Source organism: Pseudomassariella vexata (genome assembly GCF_002105095.1).
Source record: "Pseudomassariella vexata strain CBS 129021 chromosome Unknown BCR38scaffold_7, whole genome shotgun sequence".
NCBI classification, from domain to species: domain Eukaryota; kingdom Fungi; phylum Ascomycota; class Sordariomycetes; order Amphisphaeriales; family Pseudomassariaceae; genus Pseudomassariella; species Pseudomassariella vexata.
In genome coordinates this window covers 1,853,866-1,871,357 of record NW_024467962.1, presented here as the reverse complement: position 1 = coordinate 1,871,357, position 17,492 = coordinate 1,853,866, and the positions used below count along the sequence as shown (strand labels likewise).

At 50.5% G+C, this 17,492-nt stretch overlaps 5 protein-coding genes across 5 annotated transcripts; 2 read left to right on the top strand and 3 right to left on the bottom strand.

The window, feature by feature from the left end:
- Positions 1 to 2,047: 2,047 nt before the first annotated feature.
- BCR38DRAFT_392971 (uncharacterized protein) lies at positions 2,048 to 6,595 on the bottom strand (the record flags this gene model as incomplete). Its single annotated transcript, XM_040857589.1, has 3 exons — positions 5,873 to 6,595; positions 2,810 to 5,805; positions 2,048 to 2,740 (listed from the first exon to the last, which is right to left on the bottom strand). The coding sequence occupies exons 1-3, from the start codon at positions 6,141 to 6,143 to the stop codon at positions 2,048 to 2,050; spliced, it is 3,960 nt and encodes a 1,319-aa protein (XP_040715725.1). The 5' UTR covers positions 6,144 to 6,595.
- A 130-nt stretch (positions 6,596 to 6,725) lies between these two features.
- On the top strand, positions 6,726 to 8,303 carry BCR38DRAFT_434742 (UbiA prenyltransferase family-domain-containing protein). The gene has a single exon (XM_040860317.1). The coding sequence runs from the start codon at positions 7,017 to 7,019 to the stop codon at positions 8,229 to 8,231; it is 1,215 nt and encodes a 404-aa protein (XP_040715724.1). The 5' UTR covers positions 6,726 to 7,016; the 3' UTR covers positions 8,232 to 8,303.
- On the bottom strand, positions 8,304 to 9,516 carry BCR38DRAFT_434741 (40S ribosomal protein S23-like protein). The gene is made up of 3 exons (XM_040860316.1): positions 9,352 to 9,516; positions 8,925 to 9,189; positions 8,304 to 8,748 (listed from the first exon to the last, which is right to left on the bottom strand). The coding sequence occupies exons 2-3, from the start codon at positions 9,181 to 9,183 to the stop codon at positions 8,570 to 8,572; spliced, it is 438 nt and encodes a 145-aa protein (XP_040715723.1). The 5' UTR covers positions 9,184 to 9,189; positions 9,352 to 9,516; the 3' UTR covers positions 8,304 to 8,569.
- An 81-nt stretch (positions 9,517 to 9,597) lies between these two features.
- BCR38DRAFT_211701 (uncharacterized protein) lies at positions 9,598 to 10,900 on the top strand. The gene is made up of 2 exons (XM_040854162.1): positions 9,598 to 9,631; positions 9,691 to 10,900. The coding sequence occupies exon 2, from the start codon at positions 9,774 to 9,776 to the stop codon at positions 10,665 to 10,667; it is 894 nt and encodes a 297-aa protein (XP_040715722.1). The 5' UTR covers positions 9,598 to 9,631; positions 9,691 to 9,773; the 3' UTR covers positions 10,668 to 10,900.
- Positions 10,901 to 13,560: 2,660 nt separating this feature from the next.
- Positions 13,561 to 15,986, bottom strand: BCR38DRAFT_434732 (uncharacterized protein). Its single transcript, XM_040860315.1, has 5 exons — positions 15,856 to 15,986; positions 15,603 to 15,787; positions 14,829 to 15,541; positions 14,509 to 14,772; positions 13,561 to 14,453 (listed from the first exon to the last, which is right to left on the bottom strand). The coding sequence occupies exons 1-5, from the start codon at positions 15,909 to 15,911 to the stop codon at positions 13,653 to 13,655; spliced, it is 2,019 nt and encodes a 672-aa protein (XP_040715721.1). The 5' UTR covers positions 15,912 to 15,986; the 3' UTR covers positions 13,561 to 13,652.
- Between the last annotated feature and the right edge of the window lie 1,506 nt (positions 15,987 to 17,492).

Below are 17,492 nucleotides of genomic sequence, written 5' to 3'. Positions count from 1 at the left end.
CAAAAACTGATCGATAGCATCGTAAATTGACGTCGGGGGGCTATTTTGATGCCTGGCAATTCGAGATTTAATAAATTCGGATTGCGAAGTAGCCTCGGTTGGGCTGTTTGGCGTCCGAGAAGCCCAAGGAAGGGTTTCCCGCGTAGGGGGCCGGGAGGACGTTGGAGTCTGTAATTTCACATCCAGCTTCTCAATAACAATATCTGGGCTTAAAGGCACAAGCCCAGCCCCTTGAAAGCCTGCAAGAATATTGCTTTCGGTCAGGCTCTTCTTGAACGGGTCGCAAAATGCCGGAAGAAAGTCCTCCTTTGTGATATGCGAAATCCGGGCTCGGACGAGCTTCTCGATTTGCGAGCCGTAGGCCTTTTTTAACGGCGCAAAACATGCCACATCTAGTGGCTGGAGGATATGGGAAGAGTGGGCAGGCATACAAAGTGTAATAATCTTGTTCTCTTTGCAATATTGCTCAAAGGCGTCGGAATGGTGGCTTTCGTGGCCGTCCAGGATAAGAAGGCGATATACACCCGATTTCCGGCCTTTGGTGTATTGTCAAAGTGTTTTAGCCAATCTGCGGTCAATTCGTTCGTATTTCAACCATTTGGGCTCACGGTGATCCTCCAGTCCTTCGGCAACGCGTCGTTTTCGTACCAGGAAGAGAGGTGGTATTGGCCTTTGACAATGATGTATGGCGGGACCGTCCAGCCTTGGGAATTGACGCCCTGGATCACCGTAGCTCATTCCCGATTGCCAGGCTGGGCTAGCTTAGGCTTGCCTTTCCTTTCAGAGCTCGTAACAACCATCGATGCGGTAATCTGACCTATCATAAAGCCGGTCTCGTCGAAATTGTAGATTTCGGCATCGACGATCCCATATTTCGCAATTGTATTGCGCACAAGGTCAAACCAGCCTTGAATAAGCTCTGGATCTTCGCATAAGGCCCGAGAATAGTCGTATTTACGGCTGAATACCGTCTTGAGCTGTGGTTGTCGCTTAACGAAGTTGGAGGCCCAGTTCTTGCCGACGCGTAACGCGTCGCGGTCGCGTAGCAGTCGGTTTGCCATATCTTCAACAGCACTTAGCCGGGGAGGAAATGCTTGCGAATCTAGCTCAATTATCCTTTGAATAATCGTATTTTCTTCTAGTTTTGTTAAATTCCGACCGTTGGCTTCGATATTGCGACGTGATTGACGTTTTTGAAGACGCGCCTGGAGAGTAGTATTCGAGACTTTGTAGATTGTTGCAGCACGTCGGATACTAAGTGTTGAGTCATTTCTGATAGCCTGAGTTGCAAGGAGTAATTGAGATTCTTTTTGAGCAGAATCCATCGAGAATTAGTTGCGTGGTAAAGTTAGGAAGTTTAGTTCTATTTTTTGCTATGGGCGTGACCCATTCGGTTGGGTGACCCGTTCGCTTGTGGACTACGTTAGGCGTCCTACTAAAAGAATCTATAGCCCTATACCGATATTAAACTTCATCGCGACACTGGCACGGAGGCGTAACACGTGCCGAAGCCTACCGCAAGTACCAGAGATGATCAAATTTCCATGCGAGCTTCGTTACCAACTAGATTCTCTACAAGGAACTCTGTAGGCGGGCTCTTTCCAAAAGACTCATTACAAGCTTCGCCTAGGGGACACTTGAGGCTTTTATGACCCTGACGCTTTCAAATCCTGTATTTTGAGTGGGTCGTCTCGGGCATGGGACTTCTATTTTGGACCCGCTATAATTCTTGCCACAGTGCACATTCGCATCGTTTGTCCCCGAGCTCTGGAGCACTCCGAGTGTATGCCATCCCAGGTTTCCATGCCCTTGTTTCTGCAATGTTAGGCTTTTAGATCAGTTGGTACTTGAGCAGTACTGCAGAGCGATTGCGATGTGTCCGTCATGCCAATATTGATAGAGTTCACTCTAAGAGCCTGGCCCCTATTGGCCTTCCTGTGGCAGGGGCATACATATCCTTGGGTATCCATCGTGAATATCTCGAACTGCGGCGTAGAATACTACCATTCATACACAGATTAGCCTTGTATCTAAGTGCATCCAACTGTCACGCAACCCCCGACGTGTTACCCCGCCCTCTGCCGCGACCTCGCCCTCGTCCCCGACCCCTGCCGCCCCCACGAACGGCAAAGTGCCGTTGTGCTGGAATTTCATCTGAGTCATCAGAATCACTGACACTGTCGCTGTTCGAAGTACTATTGTCATCCGAATAGTCTAATCTCACAATCGTGGGACCTGATTTTTGCACGGGCCGCACAGCAAATACAGGCTGCTTTTCTGGCGTCGAACTCGCCTCCGAAGACCCGGCCTCGGGCTCCGGTGCCTTCAAGTCATTATCCACCGATTCGCTACGGCCAAGGCCACGCTTAGTGGCCGATTCGGACGGAACCTCATCAGCATCTGCCACAGGTGTGTCCTCTGACTCCGTTGGCGGGACTGGGCCATGGACGGACGCATGGGCGTTAGGCTGATTAGTTGGGAAATTACTCTCGCCGTTTCTGGATTTGGCGCGAATCTTTATCTTCTTCCCACGGGCTGCCATGCGTTCCGCCATGGACATCATTTCACCCTTAGGAGGTCGGACGAGTTTGAGCTCGAATTCTGATTCTGATTCTGAAACAGGAGCCGGTTCAGGTGCTGACCGCGGCGCTGCCAGTCCCAGGGACCCCTTTGGTGGTCGACCTCGTCCTCTTTTGATGGGAGCACTAGCTGGAGAATTGGTGTCTGTCTTGTCCTGGTTCTTGTCCGTCTTGGGTGGGCGGGCCGGGCGGGCCAGCTCAGCCTTAATCCCAACCTGGAGATCTTCCACTGTAACTTGATTGTTCTGTTCGACATCGCTGCCATCCAGCATTGCAGGGTTCTCATTCCTGTCGACGTTACTCAAGCTGGACGGACGAGGTTTATTGCGAGACCCGGGTGGGCGACCTGCCCTTTTCTTGCCACTCTCAGGCAATGAGCTCCCTGATTTCGGGGGTCTACCTCGTCTCTTGGGCCCTTGCTGGGGTGTGTCATTTTGGCCACCGTCACCATCCATTTGGGAGAGCGCACGGACGGCATCTGCAGCCAGATCAATTGGATTCTTGCTCGAATTTCCGTCCTCCTTCTCTTTATTTTCTCTCGAGGGCATAGTGAAAGCCGGGATAATGTCATCAGGGTCATCTGCTGGCTCTTCGGCTTCTGCATACGATTGCACCGGCCTGGCATGGCGCAGTGTCGGATTCAGAGGTTCTACCGGAAGAGGAGGTCGAGCCGGCTTCAGCCGAGGTAGAGGCGTGACAAACTCACTCTGTTGACCGTTTTCAGTAGCAGTTGCTTCTCTAGACCCATCTTGGGCATCCGGTCGAATGGGTGTGCTTGTACTGCTATCTTGACCCAGAGAACCAAGCAAAGCCGGATCTAGATTGACTAGTTGATCAATGTTGCCTGTCTTTGGCTTCTTGCGATGGTGAATTTTCGGACCTTGGAAGTCCGGATCATCGTCATTCTCAAGTCTTGCTTTCCGCTTGGCAAGCCGTAGCGTCTTCTTGACGAACTCCGACATCTCCGGCTCGTTGTTGAGTGCATCCGTGGAAGGTATTTGAAAAGCATCGAAAAGAATCTTATCGGCGCTATCATCCTGCTCATAGAAGCCCATGCCCATCATACGAGTACCCATTGTGGGGTCAGGGTACGAAGACGGCTCGGGATATATCGAATTGCTCTCCTCGTTCGGCATGCCAGACATGTCGGCCACTTCAACACGGCTTCCGCCCTCTTCCGTTGTGGGATCGCGATGCGCATTCGAGGACTCGCCATTATATATCGGCATACCACCGAGACCCAAGGCTTGACTTTGATCTCCATAACCGTTTGTGGAAGTGTCGTGCATAGCTGAGTCCATCTCGTGCGAAGCGTCTTGCGCAGACAACGAAGCCAGAGGATCCTTGGCTTTCTCAGCATCTGCCTGTTCACGTAGTCTCTGCATGCGTTTGGTGTCCTTACTTCGCGTCTCTTCACCAGCACCCTTCAGCCAGTTAAGGTTATGAACACGGAAGTCGACGATAGACTCAACACTGCGGTCATCGGCGATGTGCCGCGTGTCATGACCGAGGAGAGTATTTTTGGGTACATAGGGATTCATTTTTCCCGTTCTCCGACAGGCACCACAATTGCAGATGCCGAGACACCTCGGACATTGCCAGTTTTCCTGTTCCATAGCAGATTGCGGCATAGTGTCGAATGCTCTCCAGAGCACACCATAGCAGTATGCCTCTTGGCATGTGGTGCAGTAGTTGAGCTTGAACGTATAGTCCTTGTGGCAACAAACGTGACAACGATGAATCTCGCCCTGCTTTGTCTTGCGCTTATATTTGAGCTTCTTTTTGACACGACCTTCATCGTCAACTTCGGGTTCTGGTTCTGACCCCTCCGGAGGAGCTTGCTCGGCTGCCTTGGTGATGTCGTTCCACGGACGTCTTCGAAGCTGTTCCTGACAAATCTGCGCTACAGACTTCTTCCCAGACTTCTTGCGCGCAAGCTCAAGCGGTTGAGGGGAGTGCTCGATATCCACAAAGCCATCTTGTTTGATGACCATGGCGCGCCATTGTTCGTGTTTTTCAACGAGATCGGACCAACGCCATTGCTCGCACCACTGCAGCCCCGATATACAGACGCAGGAGCGGCCCATCACGTAGCATTCCAAGCAGATGTCATAAGTGTCCTCATCTCCATTGATAAGCTGACGTACACAGCATTTGCAGGTCAAGAATCGGTTGAAGATATTGGATCTGCAATATGAGCACGTGATGTTGGAGTCGAATTTGATGAGCTCAACATCAGTGTGTTTGGGGCCAAACATCTCATCCACCAAAATCTCGGTGAAGAGGCCGAATAGCCGCCGGAAATCGTTGGCCATTTGCCTCAGGCGGGGCGAATTTTGCGTCAACTCTTGGCCGAGACCCAGGAGGCCGACTTCAACGTTCTTCTCAGCACCTTCTAGCTTGTTGTAGTACTTTTCAAGCGCAAAGTAAATGATAGCCTTATTCTTGTACTGTTCATCTCTGCAGACAAGTCGCGCTCTAGGCAGAGCTTCGTGAAGAGCCAGATCTAATGTCTCAACAGTCGTCCGATTCCAAGCCACTTTCACTGTCCGTGTTCCTCGATTCCATACCTGATGAGGTGCCAACGGGGGAATGAGAATGAAATCTCCGACCTTTTGCTCGACGATATAAACGGGGAAATTTGCCTTCTTCCAAGCATTAATCTGTGCAAAGTGCTTCTCAATCTCGATGTCGTGGCCAAGCATGGAAAGGAAGTACTCGCGCACTACCTCCCGGTCTTTGGTTTCAGTCATAAACCAAATGGAGCTACCGGGTTTTTCTCCTTTCTCATCTCCCGAGGCGTTAACCATAATGTTCTGCCCCAAACTAGCGCACATTTCCTTGTGGGCTGGCGTATACGTTCCTTCGTGACCGATGTAACACATAAGATTCTGAGCACGCATGTCCTCGGCCAAACAACTCATCAAATCACCAGCGACGGCAGCTGTTGGTTCTGCGGCGCCAAAAATATCGTCGTTACGCAAACTCTCGGCCGGGTTCTCGCTTACGTTCTCGTTCATGTAGAAGACGTTTGGAGGAATCACCTTCTTCAAATGTTCATACCATTCCGTGGGGCAGTCGATATCCTTCAAGTACAGTCTTTGGCGTCGCTCATCTCGGAAGTTGTTTGGGGTCCACTGGTTTGTCAGTTGTCGCATTGATCGAAGATAATGGCCCATCGTCATGGGAATGTCCGTCTGGTGGTTGATGTCGCGAACGTTTTCCTCTGCATCGCGCGTCAGTACATATAGCGCGAAACAGCTAGGTACAGCCTTTGATGTATGAGCATTCACGTGTCTTGTCATGTGTCTTCTCCAGCCATTTGGCGCTGAACAGAGATTCAGGCAGAACCTTATTCCAACCTTCAATAACTAAAGGCTTGCCGCTTTCAATGACATGGAGCTGTACGAGCTTTTCGAAGCCGGATGGGCCGAGTCGCCGGATCTGAGCTGTAGAGATTCGAACGACCCAGTCGAAATTGGAACTTCGGTCGACGAGACCGTGTAGATCCAAGTCCGGGGGGATTGGATCAAATTTAGCCTGGGGGTGCATTGCAGTCGGCATGTTGACGGTTGTGGGAAAGTCAACGCTGTGCAAGCGAAGTAACGATAGCCCAAGAAATTAGGCGGACCGAACGGCCGTGGTGGTTGCTCGTGAGGGCCGGATGAGACGCGCTTGTTATGCGGCGGGTCGTGACGACTGCCTCAATCACGGAGTACAAGCCTCTTGATAGGGCCGAGAACCAGGTCACATGTTGGACAGGCTTGCAGTAGGCCGATCGAAAAAGGCATAAATATCCGCGTTCGTAGCTTCCCTCTCCTGAGAGACGTTGAAGTGGAAGAGGGTAAGAGGAAGATAACTGTCCGATCGTCGAGCTGTGACGATGTGACGCAGGGTTGCCAAGCTCATAGAATTTGGGGAAGGTGTGATCGCGGCGCATTGAGCGTTGGTGCACTGACCACATGAAACTCTAAGTAGCCCTCTTCCTGGCACTTGCATTGGACGTGCCAATTTTGATGGCTGCGATATTCAGTGTTGTACTATGTACGCCTAGGTAAACGGAAAGAAAATAGAGGAGCGGCTTGGAGTTGTTTTGAATTCTTTTTTGTGAAGTGGTAGACTAAGCTTGGAGGGATAGCTCAAGCAGATGTGTGTAAAGGGGTCTAAAGGTGGGTTGTTTTTGGTCATCTCACTGATCTTGAAGAAGCGTCCTGGATGAGAAGCACCAATGCGACAGTGAGGCTCAAGTGAGTTTATATCTGAACAAGATCCTGAACTTTTCTTGAACCAACATGTCCACTGGGTTGGATTGCAGAGAAAGGTGCTAGTCTGATACTAGGAAAACCCGATCGCTTTTAATTCACGCATGACGACGCATATGCCCCAGAGCCACAATTTGCTAACTCAAACCAAGCATTATCTCACTCATCGGCCACAATGTTGGCGGTTACAAGATGGCCCGGCCGTAGGGTCATCACACAGAGATCTCGGAATTCCTCAATGCAGTTGCATAATTTCGTGAGGGCCATTCAAGGCAACTCGACTTCACAATTGGGTAGCACGTCAAAGTTCGCCGCTCTATCACCCCGGCCCTTCCATTTTTCGTCACAACATCGTACAACGACCATCGAATCACCTTCATCACCTTCATCACCAGCAGCCCCCCAAATCTACTCACCGCCGACCACAGGGCTACTCTCCCGCCTTCCACCATCATGGGTTCCCTATGCCGAGCTCGTCCGGCTCGACAAGCCCGCCGGAACGTACTACCTCTTCTTCCCGTGTCTCTTCAGCACTCTCCTCGCGGCCCCCCTGGCGGAACCGATTGCGTCCCCTCTCACCGTCATCGGCACTAGCGCGCTTTTCTTCTCCGGAGCTCTCATCATGCGCGGCGCCGGATGCTCCATCAATGATCTCTGGGACCGGAACCTCGACCCGAAGGTATCGCGAACTCGGCTGCGGCCTATTGCGCGTGGAGCCATCACACCATTCAATGCCCTGGCATATACGGGAGTCCAACTGTTAGCTGGGCTTGGCATATTACTTCAATTTCCATTCAGTTGCCTATTCTACGGCGTGCCGTCACTACTCCTAGTAGCTATGTATCCACTGGCCAAACGTGTGACGTATTATCCGCAGTTCGTACTGGGCTTGACATTCTCTTGGGGCGCCATGATGGGGTTCCCTGCTCTGGGCGTGGATCTGTTGTCGAACAGTTCAGCATTGGCAGCCGCTGGATTTCTGTACGCAAGCAACGTGGCATGGACAATGTTGTACGACATGATATACGCGCATATGGACATCCGGGACGACGCGAAGGCGGGAATCAAGAGCATCGCGCTCAAGTATGACAACGAGACAAAGAAAGTCCTTAGCGGGCTGGCAATCGTGAAAATTGGGTTGCTGGGTGCCACAGGATGGGCTGCTGGTGCTGGGCCAGCTTTCTTTATTGGAAGCTGTGGAGGAGCTGCGGTGACTTTGGGATGGATGATTAAGAGGGTCAACTTGAAAAGCGTGAAGGATTGCTGGTGGTGGTTCGTCAATGGCTGTTGGATTACAGGTGGTACCATCAGTTTGGGACTTGGAGCTGATTATCTGGTCAGAGATCTTGAAGACCGCCAGCGCGAGACCGAGGTCGACGAGACGAAATGACAACCGGGAATGTACAACAGGGGAATATGCACAAAACCGCCCTTCAATATGTTAATAGATGAGTCAAACTATCCTGTAAAATACCGAAGTAGGCATTTGGATACCAACAACAGTGTCACATATCCATGCACCATCACCTGTCAACAATAACCCAGGGCAATTTGTGTAGTGTAGCGAAGTGGGATCTCTATTTTCGGATCTCATCCACCTATGGGTGTGTATCATGGCCCGACCCTTTGATGCCGATGGGAAAACACAAGCAAGCCATATCGACTCCAGATTGCCCTAATGATTTTCAGTCCATTTTCGTATCGTCGTCCCCAAATGCGATTAGCCCTTTAAGAGCGGGGCTTCTCCTTCTTCTCCTTCCACAGAGCCAACAGACCGACACCCGAAACCTTGACGACCTTGAATCGCACACCAGGGATATCACCCTTTGCCTTGCCCTTACGACCGAAACCAGCGAGGAGGACTTCGTCGTTCTCGTCCACGAAGTTCAAGCAACCGTCATTGGGAACTGCGTGGCATTGGTGTTAGCACGTGCTTCCTTGGGTTTGTGATAAGACCGTTCCTCCTTCCATCTGCGACCGAGCTCCCAATCGTACGAGCTCCCCATTGCACGAACATGCCATGCCTATGCGCCATCATGCACCTTCCAATTCGACAAACAAGCAAGAATGTTGATGAACATACCGAAAGCTGTGACCTTCTTGCCGTTCTTGATGAGTTGGACTCTCACGCACTTTCGGATGGCCGAGTTGGGCTGCTTGGCTTCGACACCAACCTTCTCGAGCACAATGCCCTTGGCGTGCGAAGAGCCACCGAATGGAGAAGACTTGAAGGCGGTTCCAAGAGCGCGCTTCTTGTAGGAGAGATCGGCCCACTTCTGGTCCTTGCGGTTCATGCGCAGCTTGCGCGCCGCGTTCAATCCTCTCGGCTTGCCCTTACCCATCTTGCGCTATGAAGAACGTTGTTAGCGGTTTGCGATTCGTGACAGTCGTGGGTGAAATCGAAGGTGATTGTTCGAGCGAAATTTGCGGTGGGGTCGGTCGAGAGATTCGAGAGATTTTCGAATCGGGCAAGTGCTTCACAGTCTATTCTTGGACAAGAGAGAACCTACCGATTTGACAGTTGTACCGCTTCAAAATGGCTGTGTTGAGGTTGGGTGGAATGTCTTCGTGAAAGTGAAGTTGATTTGACTCGGGGTTTGGGAAAAAAGCGGCCGTGGGCTCGAAAACCCTTTAGCGACTTTTCGTGTGTTCCGTGGCTCGTGCGGGGGGAAGGGGGTGGAGGGGTTTCGGTCTCTGAATTTGAGCTAAGCCACATCTTGACAGCCTCGGGGACTGCTTAAGCCACTTATTATATACACCAATCACACATTGAGGATAAGTTACACCTAGGTGAGCTTGTACATACAATCGCTTTCAAATTGAAGCAGTCAAGCTCAAGGTTCAGCCAGCACCAGATTCCAGTCGTCCCCACCACTAGCTGTTAGCCCGTTGACGTCGCGTCAATATGTAGTAGGGCGCGCCAGTAGGAGCAATGTCTCAGCTGAAATCCAAGCCAAGCGCCGCCTCCAAGACGCGCGACCCTCCGCCATCGCTTTTCTTACATCCCTCACCAGGCGCCTCACATGTCTCCCTTCCGGGCATGCTGGCCGGCGGCGCGGCGGTTCCTTCAGCTCCCGTCTCGAACTCGACCTCGAACGTGCACACCCTAGCTACTGCATCGGCACAAACAGCCGTGCCTCCATCTCTGGCGCGACAGAATTCTCTACTGAATCCCCGGGGCCGAAACGTTGTATCCGGTCCAGTTCTGAGGTTGCAGACTGGCGATTCGTCCCGTACCGTCGATAGGACCGATGCGCTGTGGGCTGAGATGCAGGCTACATTGGAGGAGGTTGAGCTCTCGGCATCGGGAGGAACACATGTCTTTGGCCCAGAGCACGACCGGAAGCTCACAGAACTCCGCGCCGCTCAGATTGCACTAGCCCAGGCATGGGCGCGCAGCGAGGCAGATGACTCTATGGAGATGATGGAGGGAACGGGTACGGAAGAAGTACGAGATCTCAAGGGCACCCTAGGCCATATGGGTCTGGCTGGTGCAACTGGCACTGGGCCGGGTGTGGCAGGCAAAGTCATCGGCGACAGCACCGAGCCCGGGAAAAGTACTGTGGGCTCGGGGAGCGCAAGGCCTCCGAGCAGTGGGCGTGGTGGCGAAAAACTAGGTGGTACGCTGGAAGAGGAAACCGAACGCGATATCCTGTTGGCGCGGAGAAGACGCCAGAACAACGATCGATACTTCTCAAGAGTCGACCAAGGCGTTCGCGATGTTGTCAACAAACTGGAAGCAGTTGCAGTTGCCATGAAGGCGGTTGAGCAGGAGAGTCGGGATATTTGGGGCGAAGAGAGCCTGCCGGGTGTTGACAAAGCTTGATGGAGGCGGTCATTGTATAAGAATAGGAGATTGAATGACTGAGTCCAGAGCATTGGATGGTGTTATACAGGTGTTCGAGTATATGGCCCTCGTAATGATGGAAAGGGTCGGGCATCACACCTTTATGCTCACGTATGACACTTGTCTTCTCTGGAACCAAAAAACATGCCCAAGGCTGTACATGGCGTGGACAGCTGTGTTAGTGCCAGACCTTGATGGGAAATTGCAACATCGTTATCGGAAGGGACCTTGGTGTGTGCTGGGAATACGTGGGTTTCTTGAGTAGGTAGCTTCTACTTGAGACACAAACCCCATCTTCACAGAACAGAATTTTGCACGAGCGGTAACACTACGCTTCAAGAAGCATTTGCATTAGATCTAGGAATTGCATGGGTCTTAAGGAGGGTGGTACGAAATAAAAATATCCCAGTACTAGTTATTTTGGCCTGTGTAGTCTTCAACAGGCTAAACATTACGTGGCAATTTTATAAGATACTTCTGAGATAATAAGGGATAGAAATTCCTGCATTTAAGCTGTATATAGTAGGTAATGATTACAAAACTACGACAGGTGCCGACAATTCCGAAAATATATATATCAAGCTCACTTACACGGATTTCCCTTGATTTTAGACCTTAGTTAAAGCGCATTTACGTGCGATAACCAGGTAAGTATTGCTCACGCTCTACAATACTAAGCACCTGGAATATACTCGTAACATGGTCCGTCTGAGAGTGTGTAGTAGATTTTATTCACTATTTGTAAGTATAGTTTAGTTTGGTTATAATCCCATGTTGAATTTATGCTCAAGAATACTTGCATTTTACCAATATTACATACAACGCACACACTTGACAGTGTGCTTCGGTAACTCCAAACTCTCCATGCACAGAAGCCATGAACGATTGTATTCCCCCAATGCACAGCACAGCCAGTCATTTCCACCGTTCGCATAAGTATATCACCTCCCATGCCGAAACTATTTCTATGCATTCCGTGTCCTGAAGACCGCTTGTGTGTCTTCTCAGGTTGCATTAACTCCTTCCATGCCCGACTACATCCAGTTCCCGTGGGATTACACAACCGTGACCAGGAAGCTCTGTAAAGACTTGAGTCGACCACTCGTTTATGAGGCGTGCCAGAGGAGTTTGAGCGTTATTTATTAATCCTTGACCCACTCAACGATTGATCATGGACATGCTCTCGCACAAAGATAATCAGAACTACCGTTGTTATTTCCGTATTTCATCATCCATCTCCACCGAAGAAAATAGTATGACACAGCAAATGAAGCGCGACTTCTCCAACAACGGCGCCAGTTATAGTACCGATATACATTCCTGGGCTTGATTCGGATGCGGATGTTGACGAGCGGTGCCTAATGCTGCTGGGGTTTCTACGGACGCCATTGCGGTCGACGTGGACGTTCTCGATGTGGTCAAACTGCTCGAGGCTGTCAAACTGCGCGATGTTGCTGCACTGGTCAATGGGAGAGAAGAAGAGGAAAATGATGCAGTAACAGCAAAGAGGCCCTTATACTCAATCTCGCAGCGAAGCGAACAAAGTCGAGGCTGGCTTCTGTCAAAGCGCACCTTGTCAAGCGAGGTCAGTGCATGACACAGCGTTATCAGGTTCGCAAGTCGAAGGCTGACTACATAATAGTTATCTGTGGCGGTACTCTTGGATGGAAATTGTAAGCTAATCGGTTCAAAGAAAGGGGGTAAATGGTAATTCCTCATTTTTAACGCAACACCATCCTTTACAGTGGAACTGGTGACAGGGACGGTTACTCCGAGTCTAACAATTTACCTTAAAGTTGATTCAGCACTGAAATTTATGGAAGGGGACCGAGTTTTCAGCCATGCAGATTTACAACACAGTGTCCTGCTTGGAGCACAGATTGAGTTGCCCCTTCTCCGAGGGTTCCCGAACAAGGATCTCTTTTCAACAGGAGGACGTGTGATTCTTCCAACGTGTCAGCACCTGTCTCATCCAGAGCGAGATTTTTGGATGTTGTAACTTGCGCTGCAGGCTACCAAGGGAGAATGCAGCACTCAATACTTATCCAAAACTCGTCGCCTCTCCGGTTTGATCAGCTTAGCCTCTGATCCTTCTCATCGCAGTCAACATCCCATGATAAATGCATACCAGAAAAAGGCGCGGTTCAACAAAAGTGCTCAAGGCCTACCACGAGCAGTCAAACGACGAATCTTAATTGTCATACAAAGTTACGGCCACTCCCTTCAACAAAGTCATAGCCAACCTTCGTTGTTCTGTTCCAGCATATCCTCTACCCAGGTTCCAAGCTTGACTTGACAGTGCTCAATCAATATGTTAAAGCATCAATTTGCGGGTCGGACAACAGCGACCTCCTTGATGCTCATCCTCCTATTCATACTCGTGACATTTCACTGTCGTGAAAACTTCCGCCTGATTCTAACTACTCCTTCAGTCGCATCATCCGCTTAAGTACAACATGCCCCTCAGGTTGCTCCAGCCCCCTTCCCCCTCTCGCGAAAAAAGTTGGCAGTGACTAGCATGGCGAAAGATGATACCTCGATTTACAATCTCACGTTCGAGCTGCAAATTGATAAGTCGCATCTGATATTTAGCGAGTCTGATGGGATGGCAGTTGAGAGAAGTCACGTCACTGACTGACTGCATACGCAGTACCGGTATTCTAGATGACCTGTAATGTCGGCATTTCGTATCGAACATAGAGTTAGATTTGGATATACACATACATAGTTGTCGAAGATGAATTGTGTGCGCAGCATGTTGTCAAACTCACCGCCACTTTTTTCATCAATATCCCTATTTGAGTCACTGCAGTTTATGCTAGCACGTCCATCGGGGAAGCTGTTCTCGGCGGTAAGGTAATAAAAGCATGTTGACGGATACACAATTAGTCATTACTATTGATACTGATAGGTTACATGATCATATCCCTATTTATACATGCCTTGATTAATTACTCTAAATCATCAGCAGTACTGGCCACAAGTCCCATTGGCAGCAGCAATGATGACTTCGCTCGCCTTGGTACTCATCATATACAATGGAAGGGCGATATAGAACCCGGGTATCTTAGGAAAAGATGACGCATCAACCACACGGAGACCATTCACGCCGCGGACCTTGAAGTCTGAGTCTAAGACGGCCATCTCATCGCCATCGGGGCCTATTGGGCATGTACACGAGGCATGGTGACCCCAAGTTTCGTCGCGGATAAATTGCTTGAGCTCCTCCTCGTCGGTCATATCCGGTCCAGGCCAGGTCTCGTTGAATTCACCGTAAACGGGAATATAGTCATTTAGTGCTTTGCGGGCAAGTTTGAACCCCTCGTACATGGCCTGGACATCATCGTCGCCACCCTCGGCAAACGAGTTGAAGGTGATGTTGGGCGTGTCGCGGGGGTCAGTCGACGTAAGGGTCACAGTGCCCTTGGTGTTACGGGTGTGGGCTTTCAGTAGAATCCATGACCAGTGCCTCTTGTCGCTGAAGGCGTAGGTGCCATACCCGGGGAAGTACCCCTTGAATGGGCCCGGTGCGCCGATCATAACCATGTCGGGCTCGCCGGTCGATACGGAGGTCTTGATGGTGGTCATGACGGCACCGCCATTGGTAGCGTAGACGCCACGCTCGATTTGGGTCTCACCGGCCTCCCACTCCTCCAGACAGGGGTCAGGGGACGAGAGGGCAAAGGTGCATTCCTTGGTCAAGGCGTAGTCCTCGTCAGTAGCGGTGACTATGGCGTTCTCATAGCGATCTTGCATGTTGGTGCCCTGTAGAACTGTCAGCAACGGAACATGGACCTGCTGTTGGGACAAGACTACGAACAACGCCAGGGAGGTCAAGGACGACAGGAATGCCCAAGGCTTCAAGCTCTGCAGAGGGTCCGACACCACTGAGCTTCAGAAGCTGAGGTGTGTTGAAAGCGCCAGCTGACACGATGACTTCACGAGAGGCATTGACAGCGCCGGATCCAGTGACGGTCGCAGAACCCGAACGGCTATGGGCACGGTAAAGGTCGGCGCCCTCCAAATACTCAACACCGACGGCGCGGGGAGTGGATGCGGACTGATCAAAGACGACCTTGGAGACCTGCAAAAGACTCAGTCAATAATTAATGAAGATTGAAAAAGTTATCGATGGCATACCAGCGTGTTCAGCTTGACATCCAGGTGGTACTTGCGTGAGCCGTCTGGGTTGAGTGCATGCGCGACGTCCAGAATAAATTCTCGCGGCGACGCACGAACACCATCCTTCATGGCAATAGGGACCTGGTATGCGCCGGGGATAGACGCGACACCGGGCGCATTAATGTCGAGCGCGAGAGCTTGAGCCAAGCCGGCTATGGTGGTGACGACGCTGGTGAAAACATTGTCGCCCACGGCCGAGATGCCCGAGAGGACCAAAGCAAGGAACTTCAAATCCTTCAGCACAAGACCGAGGTACGTGACCGAAGTGGTGAGCCAACCGTTGAAACCGTGACCAACGATGCTGTTAGGGACATAGTTGTTGCTCTCGAGCTTCTCGAAGTAGCGGCGCATTTTACTGGCCTCCCACGAGTCGTCGCCCGTCAGCTCCGCGATGTAGTTCCAGTCGCTGTCGTGTGGGTAGATGGTGAAGAGGGCATTATGCCGTGAACATCCTCCCAAAGCCCCTGCACGGGGGTACAAGATGCCGAGGGGCTCTGCGTTCGCGGGGGGGTCGAGACCGATGTACTGTGAGCCATTGGAAGTTCGATAGATCATCTTGCTATCCTTCTTCTGCTGGTCGAAGCTACTGTAATGGTTCGTGAAGTAGCTCCATGACGTCTCCTCGAATTCCGAAGAAAGGAAGTGTAGCGCAGGAACGGCTTCTTCGGTAGCTATGCCACATGTCAGCATGTTGAAGTCTGGCTACTTACTTTACGGATGAAAGGGCCTTACCCGTGCCATGATCACTGCCAGCGTCAATCAGCAGGACCTTGAAGCCGGCCATGGCGAGGTTCGCCGCCAGAGGGCCACCGCCAGGACCAGAGCCAACTACGATGTACTCATACTCGGCCGTCCCATTGTCGGCACGCTTCAAGTTGCGGATGAAGGGATCGTGCCGACGAGTATGGCCGTGGGTGCTGTAAGAACAGTCAGAAACGGGAACCGAAAGTCATCAATCGACAATCACTGGCTGCACGTTACTTACAGACACAAAGTTACGTCGGCGAACAGAGCCAATGTCAAGGCGTAGAAGGACCGCATCACGCAACGACTTGAAGTTGATGAGCTTCGTGAAGCCAGCCGATGGAACTCAACCACGGAAAGACCGAGGTGGTAACAACAACGTTTGAATCTCGTCAAATCCGTCCGTTAGCCAAGTTATCACTGCTCCACGCGGATCACGGCCATTCCCAGTATAGGCTAGTCAGCCGATGAGCCACCAGGGTCGCATCGTGTCGAACAGGGAATCCAATCGTGTTGGCTGGGTCCGATGCATAAACGGACCAATGCCAGCCGGGCACGAGTGGATTAATATCCCCACCTGGAGAGATGAGCAGTGTTTGAGACCTTTTCGAGATTGGCTTGCCAATTTCTCGGCCGGTGCATTGTTGCAGTTTTCCATTGGATCGTCAGATCATAGAGAATCGCCACATACTTAGTAGTGTACACTAGAAGCAACTTGGATGCTTGGGAGAGATGTGATGGGAGTGGTGGATCTTCACCAGAGCACTACCCGACAAGTTGACAACAGTTATCAGTCATATTTCTCATATTTTATAATGCTCGACGAGCAAATACAACAGTGAAAGAAAATGAAAATAAAAAACCTAGAAGCCTAGAACATCTTGTTAAGATATCAACTACCATGTACGGAGTAGTATACCGAGAGACCTTGACACGTCCAGAAAGCCGGGAGATCACCTCACGAGACTGCGCTTCTAACATGTATGTCAAATACCAGTGACTCAGAGATTAGGAGAGTTAAAGCCATTCCTCTCCGCCTTACATACGATATCCGCCTGCCCGACTGTCGTGTCAATGAGTTCCAGGTCGTATGTCGTTCACATCCACAATTTCTCATCATGAGGTCGGAGCATACACATCTGCCGAGGCCACAAGTTAGGTCGATTCGATCTTGCATTGAATAATGGGATGCTTATCCCCTCCACACCCAGCGTCGAGCTGAAAATTGCGAGCCACACTTCCACCGTCACGTTCCGAAACAGGCAGCTCGAGAAGACTCTTTTCGCTACGCAAGAGGCGCTAGATACGGAGCTTCTGGCCAAAGTTTTTGGACTGGCAGGGGCCCTTCCCACAGTACCTTCTGATTATATGGGTGGAAGTTCGGCTCTTAGCGGTACCCACACCTATTGATAATATATTCTTCGGCCGCTTTCTTAAAGAGGGCTTCAATGTATTCTTTAGATCATTTCCGGCTACTATAAGGTAGCTAGGTTCCTTACATTCGTTATCGCCGTTTGGCTTAATAATTTAACATGATTATGGATTCGCTTAACGTAGCGTTATAGCTATTTCTAGGAGGAGTTGTCCTAAGTAGTCTACTTTAATATAGCTATCTTATCTAGTATTATGAAGGTTTTTCCCTTTAAACGATATATTTCTACTAAGCTAGTATCTAGAATATAACCGGTAAGGCAAAGGCGTACCTAACTACTTTCTAGGTAGCTTTAAGCGGCTTTACACTATGAATTCTTCTCTTTTATTATAATGTAGTACTGACCGTCTCGATATTTTCTTACTAGGCATTAAGCTATTACATTCGTAGTAATTATTTAGGCCGAGTACTCGCTCGTTACATTATTTTTAGTAAAGATTCCTTTA